Source organism: Scleropages formosus, chromosome 3, assembly GCF_900964775.1.
Source record: "Scleropages formosus chromosome 3, fSclFor1.1, whole genome shotgun sequence".
In the NCBI taxonomy this organism is placed as follows: Eukaryota; Metazoa; Chordata; class Actinopteri; order Osteoglossiformes; family Osteoglossidae; genus Scleropages; species Scleropages formosus.
In genome coordinates, this window is record NC_041808.1 from 1,404,268 (window position 1) to 1,411,916 (window position 7,649).

Below are 7,649 nucleotides of genomic sequence, written 5' to 3' on the forward strand. Positions count from 1 at the left end.
GCAGCGCCGCCAAACCTCACCCCTAGACACGCAAAGCCTTCAAGGGTGCACCTTTCCCATGAGGTTCACCGCCATACGCGGCAATGAAGAACCGACTTAGACGCCCCGAGCAGCATCGAGGGTCATAGCGTGGGGAAATGGGAAAAGCCGCACCAGTGCACTACGGTATCCAAGGTGGCTAGTCTGCAGGGGGGGGAGATGACGATCCTCTGGATCCTGCCCTCCTCCATACTCACTTGGCCCAAACCCCTAACCGGTTCTGCACCGGCACACAACACTTCCCAAGGAGGCTAGTCTGTGAAAAACAGATCCTCTGGATCCTCTCCTCCTCCAAGTGTCCCAAAAACCCACTATTGACTCGTCCTTCACCTGTGGGCTGGGAGCCCTCTTCACCCCAGGCTTTCCGTCACTCCACCAGCGTGGAGTTGGGCTGTTTGGCCAGTTGTGTTTCCTGCAAACATTGCTCTTTCCTCGGTGCCGCGTGACTGCAAAGTCAAGACAAACAGCAGCAACAGAGAGCTGCAGAATGAGCCGAACCTCCGAACGAACCTCCGTCGTCCCGGTGCCTCCTGCCGCTTTCCCAATCACTACTGTCGATCTTCACCTCATCTTCCACTCTGTTTGTTAGTTTCCTACTCAGTAACAGGACTTTTATTCTAAAATCCAGGAAATTTCATTTATGCACCTTGATTCACTTTAAGTCTCTACTGGGAAAGAGAGCAGCAACGTATAATAATAGAAATAAAATGGTTTATTGAAACGTGAGGGATAACCTGCTTGGTGTGATTACTAGGAAATAACTGCTGTTAAGAGCATTAAGTTGGTGCAGAAATGAGCAACGTCATTGTAAGAGATCACATACCCAATGTTTTCTGTGGGGCCACCAAGAATCTGAGTGCCTTTTAAAATCCACAAACCCATTTGTTTTCCATATTGAATGAGCATAACCATGAACTTAAGGTAGATAATGACTTGCAGCCAACCTCAAGTTTCCTTCAGTTGGTGGAAACAGTTTATTTAAGTTCATCATGCGTGGAAGGAGGGCATCTCTAGAACCTCTTGTATCTGTGTGTATGGCGATGTGATTTGAGCAGCAACATCAACGGTTCTTCTCACATGAACTAACTAATAAAACAAAGCAGCACAAAGGATCAGTTTCCATCTGTGTTCCCACAAACTGAACAAAATGTACGAATTCCTTCATGTGGCCTGGAGCAGAAACAATCAAATTGATGTAGATTGGTAGGACACAAGGAAGCCGTCGCTGGAGAATCTTCAGCCGTTTTCCCAATGTTTCCGTCTACTGCCGTAATCATTCTGATTCGTGGAGCAAACCCAACAAAATGTTTAATATGGTACAGGAGCATTGAAAATCCTGACAATTTGTCTCATCTTTTGTGTAACTTTTTTACTGTACTGAAAAGGTGTTTTAATTCTTGTGTACAGATTTACAAAACGCTGTTATTTATTTCATTTATTTAAAGAAAACACCTACAGTATATATCCTCTCTTCCACAAGTGAGAGGTATAATAGCTGGACAAGAAGCAATAATCCAAGGAAATAAAATTGTAGATTTTGAATGTTAAGTCTTTTATCCCATTATTATAAAATAACTTGAAATTAAAGTTATATGAAAATATTTTTCCTGCTTCTTTGTAGTTCCTTTGTACGAAAGTTCAGTCCCATCAGTGTGGGATCCTCATAAGAAGCATCAAAATGACACTTTATGAACTTACTGTGGTGTAAGAGCTGCACTTCCAGTCACTGCTCTCCACCAGCTTCATCTTCTCTGCTTCTTTCCTCATTCTCCAACCACCTTCTCCTGCTTTCTTTGGTTCTGCAGACCATTTGTGGTCTCCTCATTGCTTCTTCTTGTTTTTGCTCTTCTTCCCCGAGCCCCAGTGACGCTGCTGCCTTCGACCGTGGCTCCGCGCTCCTCCTTCCCTGCGGTCCTCCCACATGGGCATAGGCGGCTCGATCTCCCCCGGACGCCCTCCCCTATCCGGGACGCTCCCCATCAACACCTGCGGAAACAGCAAAGTACCAGGTAGTAAAGTGGTAAAGCAGACTTTCTCGTGGCCAAAAGGCTGTGAACCACAATGAAACAAGATGCAGTGCTCTGGAATGAAATCACAGAAAATACGTGGCATGTGTTCACTGGGTCCTCAACTATTTAAAACTACCGAAAATAAAAAGAGGGCAACGCCAAAACCTCCATTCAATGCCCCTGACTGATTGACATCCAGTGTCTGTCAGCTTCAGGACACTTTCTGCTCTTATTATGCACACAAACAACAAATGCTTAAAAATACGTCAATCCCTTTATTTACAGGCAAGTCTGTGTAAACATTCTGGATATAGCTATAGTATATAAAAATACGGTGGTACTTTTCCGTTTAACTTTTCTATTTAAAAAAAACAAATTTAAAATGACCAGAAGTTAAAACGTCGTCTCCACAAATCGCTAATGTGAATTCTTCCTATAAACACGCACAGTCTTTGTCATCTCGGTATCAATCACCAGCGCTCTGAAACGCCGCGCGAGCCATTAACACCGTGGAAGGGAGTTGAACGAGTGCGGTGCCACATTCCTACCGTGTGCTTTACTGCCATCTAATGGCTGGATGCAGAAAAGCAGGTGACCTTCGCAAAACTTTTTTCCCCGAACAGACAGCAGAGAAAGGAAGCACATTCAATACGTTTGAAAACTTGTAACACGAGGACACGGTGGATTTTAAAACACCGTAATTACATGTTATGAAATCATCTACTGAACACAGACAAGTCTAAGATGCACAACACCGTTGACCCAATACAAGGCCGACAGACAGAGAGAAGTACCTTGTGGACCGTGGTGCTGCGCCCTGCTTTCACGGGAAGAATGTACGACTGGTCCTCTCTGGCCGCCAGGATGAGGGACATAGAGACACGTGAATGAGTGGAAAATGGGGAGGGCGGAGTCATCGCTGAGAGCATCATACTGCGTTCCTGAACACACGAGAAAATACAAATGACTACACCAGGATGCAGCTCACGGAGCAATAAACGTTTAATCGATGACGTACCACAGTTCTGTAATCACTTTAATCCCCGATTCAGAAGATACTGTTAACTACTCACATTTAACCAGCAAAGAATCGTACCCCCCACACACACACCAATCTCAAGACAGATGTGTGCTTTAACGCTGCACACTAAATAAATTACTCTGTACTGCAATACATTGTGAAAACTATTTGAGTTCCCATATTTTTCTGTACAAGACCCTCCCCATTTCATTTACCCAGTTAAGCAATAGGGGACATTGATCGATATGAGAGCCAATAGATCTGCTGGACACATATTAATTATGGATCTTAGCACGGGTGCTGCAGTGGAGACTGAATTATTGACCACAGTTTTTCCAAGATACAGAACAGTAAGAACTCAACACACCCATCTATTATATACAAAAAAAAAAAAAAAAAAAAAAAAAAAAAAAACCACTTGTACAATGCAGGGTAGCGCTGGTCTTGGCACTGAAACAACGCAAGTGACAACAAGGAGATGAAGATGACGTACACACCTGACCTTTGTCTCCCCATGTGAAAGACTGAAGTGTGACCTGGAAGCGCTTGACCAGCATGTCTCTTCGACATTCATAATCTCCGGTAAGCGAATGGCTGATCTGCTGGAGGCGGGACTGCAAGGGGGTGTGTAGCAAGAACTGTCAATTTCTCTCTCTCACACATTCATAACACAAGGACCCAGTGTACATATACTGTGCTTTTAATAACGTGACGTAAAAATGTCATTTTTATTTGACAAAATGTAACCGATTAGGACACCTTCAGACTCCCCTATCATGTACACCACCAGTTCAGTTCCACACTATTTTAGGATGGTCCTCAGACTCTGTTTAAACCGCAGCCCACAAACACTCATCTCCATACCACACACTATAAAATGGTCTGCACTGTATTTTTAATATACCTGGGAATCTGTACGATTCCAAACACATGACCAGCGAACGACCATTAAAACCATTATGTGTCCATCAATTCTTGCAGAAATCCATACCCACTGCTCAGAACTCAAACTGGTCTTCAGGAGGGGGCCTGGTAAGTGACCGCTGGGCAGCAAGGCCAAGCGTGACTCCACCTGCCAAACGTAACACACATTAATCACCTGGACGTCTGCAAACCAAGGGCCCGTTGATCCTTTAACTTCACAGCAGAGCTTGTGCATGAGACAGAGTTGTCCTCTTCAGTTCTCACCTGTTCAGTGACATCACTCAGCCTGGAGGAAGCATCCATATCAAGGGCTCCAAGAAGCAGCTTCCACTCTTTCTCCAGCTCTTCTCGCTCTCCCTTTCCTTCATCTATTCTTGCCCTTCCGAGTTCTCGGCTTCCCTCGGCCTGCAGCTCCTCGACCCATCCCGCTCTCTGCTCTTTCTCGGTTCCGTCGGCCCTCTCTGCCTCCTCAGGATGGGCATTCCGGTACTGTAATATTCTCACCGCTTCCAGTTCTGAGATCAGAAACTCTGAAAATGGCAGCGGGGGGGGGGGAATCACATCTCAGCACCCACACAGTTTGGATCAGGGAGATCAAACTGTGAAGAGCAGATCAAAAATGTGCACGAAAGCTGGGAGGTAAATCTGAGACTCATTCCTGTCTCACCGGTTAGTCTGTCCAGCAGCGCTAAGTTCAATGTCTCTGTGTCCAAGCCTGGGAAGGGACAGCGCAGCTCAGCCAACAGGTCCCGCAGCTCCCCGACCAGAACCGCACCGACCGCTGAACCTGGAAAACAGACAGCCCGCGTATCATCAGCACATGTGTGCACGCGTGGAGATAACACAGTAAGCTGCCTTGGATAAAGTTGTCAGCAAAATAAATAATAAATGAAATGACATAGAGAATACTTGCTATATTAAACAAACACAATATGGCCAAAAAAATACATAATTTTATAGCATAGCTTTTTTTTTTTTTTCTTTACATCAGAAATCATGGAATACATTCAAATAGACCAAGTTTCACTGAAATGTCACCTGGAAACATTAGAACCATTAGCAGGCTATAAAAAATACCAGTTAAACCTTTTATTTAATTATTAGCTTTGAAACACACACGGCGCTACTTCTGCAGACAAAAATTTTAGTAGAAGTGCAGAAAAAGCAACTATTACATTTTTCTTGATTATTTACAAATGTATCTCGGAAAATTTCTAACTTGAACAAGAGGATCCAGCACTACTGGTGTAACTGTCCCGTATCTCTGGACAAGAGGTCCTGTGTTCCCACACCAGCCAGGTAACGAGGGGACAAGGAAGTTCTTCACAGCCACATCTCTTCAGACACACATTGCCAGGGTACCTGAGAGACGTGATGCAGAAAGATAAGAAAACATTAACGAGTGGACAACGTCATCGCAGAATATCAAGCACTTGGACCGCGTCCACATGTGCCATCTCACCGACATGATTTACCCAGGGCTAAAGTTGTTACCACACGCATGTTCCTGTTTACATGTACCGTGTGTCTACGGTAGAGACTGGTGGTGGGAGTGTCATGCAGTGGGGACTCTTTTCTCAAACATATTAGGTTCTTTACTACTAACTTAAGATTGTTTGAATTCCATAGAGTACCAAAACAGGACAGGAACTGAAACACTGTTGCTGAGCAGGAGCATCCCTTCAGCAGCTTTCCCGAAACAGAGTGTTTACACTGTTTTACCTCGGAAAGCGGCCGGTGACCGTGGTAAAGAGAGAGTTGGAGTCGCACAGCAGTTCGATGTAAGATGCTGATGTAAATTAAATGAAAGGTGAACGTTCAGCACTAACTTAGTTAAAATAAGAAATAAAAAAAAACTATGAATTTACCATGTTCACGGCCATTCACACTGCAGCATTTTATTTTTTAATTGGAGTTGTCAGCAGTTTTGTTGCATGTCAAAATGTTATCACCATTTTAATACCATTTTTTGTGTTTTTTTACCCCATACATTTACTGACAACTTTGTTTGTTACGTGTTTCGGTAATTAGTCACTAATTAGTGATGATTCACCTGTTTTCACCTGCGATATCATATTATATTATAGGCGCGGCGCACTAATCATGTGACGTTTTTGCAGAGTGAAGAAGAATAATTAGCCATTTTATTAGGCGAGAAGCTCTGAAAAGACGATGTTAAAGTATAAATATTTTACAGAAAATAAAGTGAAACTGACTCACTCACCCGAGAGCCCTGAGCGCAGCTACTGTCCTCGAGTCTCGCTCCATGGAGCCTCAGCAGCCTCAGCTCAGGCGGACGGACGATAAGACACCTACTTACTAACTTGCTTCGTTTGTACACAGAAGCGGTTCCTCTATGTCCAGCTGGGCCCGCTGGAAAAGGAAAAGTCTTTCTCTCGATTTTCACCTCATAAAACTCGTTCGAAGCGGCCTACATGTGCTCCTTAAGAACAGCGAACCGCAGCGGAACGCGACGAACCGACAGCCTCATACGTGCGACACTCCCCTCCCAACTCTTTGGATTACGTCACCGCCAATCGTCAGAGACAGGAATTCTGGGTTTTGTAGTTTCTTGGTGCTGCGTGCAAAAACCAGCCCCAATCGCTGTGGAAATGTACACCACAGATGCACTTGTTTTAACAAAACAGAAGAAATGAGGGTTTAAATGAAATGCAGCAGCAGTTGTGTGCAAATTCATTGTTTGTTGAGAGTCCACCTCGCAAACACTAAATATGGGAAGCAGCATCCAGCATTTCAGAATTCCAGCACTTAGTCTAAAAATGGTTTAGAAACTGTTCTCCTAAACAAGGTCACCCACAGGGTCACCTGCTACTGTAGTCATAATTTTTATCTTTGGAGCCCAAGGTCACAGGTTCAAATCCTCCCTCCAGCTGTAATATCCTCAAGCAAGGTATTTACACTAAATGGCTCCTGTTTTTTGACCTATTCTGTTTCTAAAGTTTGTCCCAAATGACACCCCAAACCTCCTCAACCCCAAATACTGTCCACCTTCAAACATGGTCTTTTGCCTTGAGCAGTTTATAATGTTCTAGATATGTGTGATCTGAATGTGTTGTATTTTAAATGAGTGTTTCATGTGGACGTGACATTTTAGGTCTCACATGTAATAGAAGCTTTGGCAAAAACGTTTTACTTCGGATCCCAGTGAAGTCTGCATGAAACAAATGAATGTTTGCTGCTTTTTATAAGCAGTGAGCTGTAAACATAGGAATCTTGCAATACAGAGACAGGCTGGAGTAATCCAATTATATTCTCAAATACAAAAAGTATGAATTCTGGTTGGACATAGAACCACGTGCATACAGTTTAACAGACATGGTATAAAATGTTTTATACACACACAAAACCTGTTAAGACTACAAACTGGCAGAATAAACTGCAGGAAAAGGGGGGAAAAAATACGCTCATTTGAGAGATTTAACAGCTTTAAAATGGTACATTAAAAAGCAGATGTTTCAAATTTGTTTTACAATCACAAAATGTTGATACTAGTAGCACAAAATACAAATTAAAGTGTTAAGTCATTCCATACTTTCATTTTAATATACCTAAGAAAAATCAACATCAAATCAAAAGCTACCTTTTGTGGAATTATCAAGAGGCCCAGGTGGAAACCTCCAAAATGTGTATACATC

The 7,649-nt window shown here is 43.4% G+C and overlaps 1 protein-coding gene across 1 annotated transcript; it reads right to left on the reverse strand.

Moving 5' to 3' along the window:
* Positions 1-1,599: 1,599 nt before the first annotated feature.
* Positions 1,600-6,539, reverse strand: LOC108924842 (protein FAM98A). The gene is made up of 8 exons (XM_018736451.2): positions 6,218-6,539; positions 5,213-5,355; positions 4,661-4,780; positions 4,258-4,523; positions 4,061-4,141; positions 3,567-3,683; positions 2,843-2,989; positions 1,600-2,025 (listed from the first exon to the last, which is right to left on the reverse strand). Exons 1-8 carry the CDS (start codon positions 6,259-6,261, stop codon positions 1,861-1,863), a joined length of 1,083 nt encoding a protein of 360 aa, XP_018591967.1. The 5' UTR covers positions 6,262-6,539; the 3' UTR covers positions 1,600-1,860.
* Between the last annotated feature and the right edge of the window lie 1,110 nt (positions 6,540-7,649).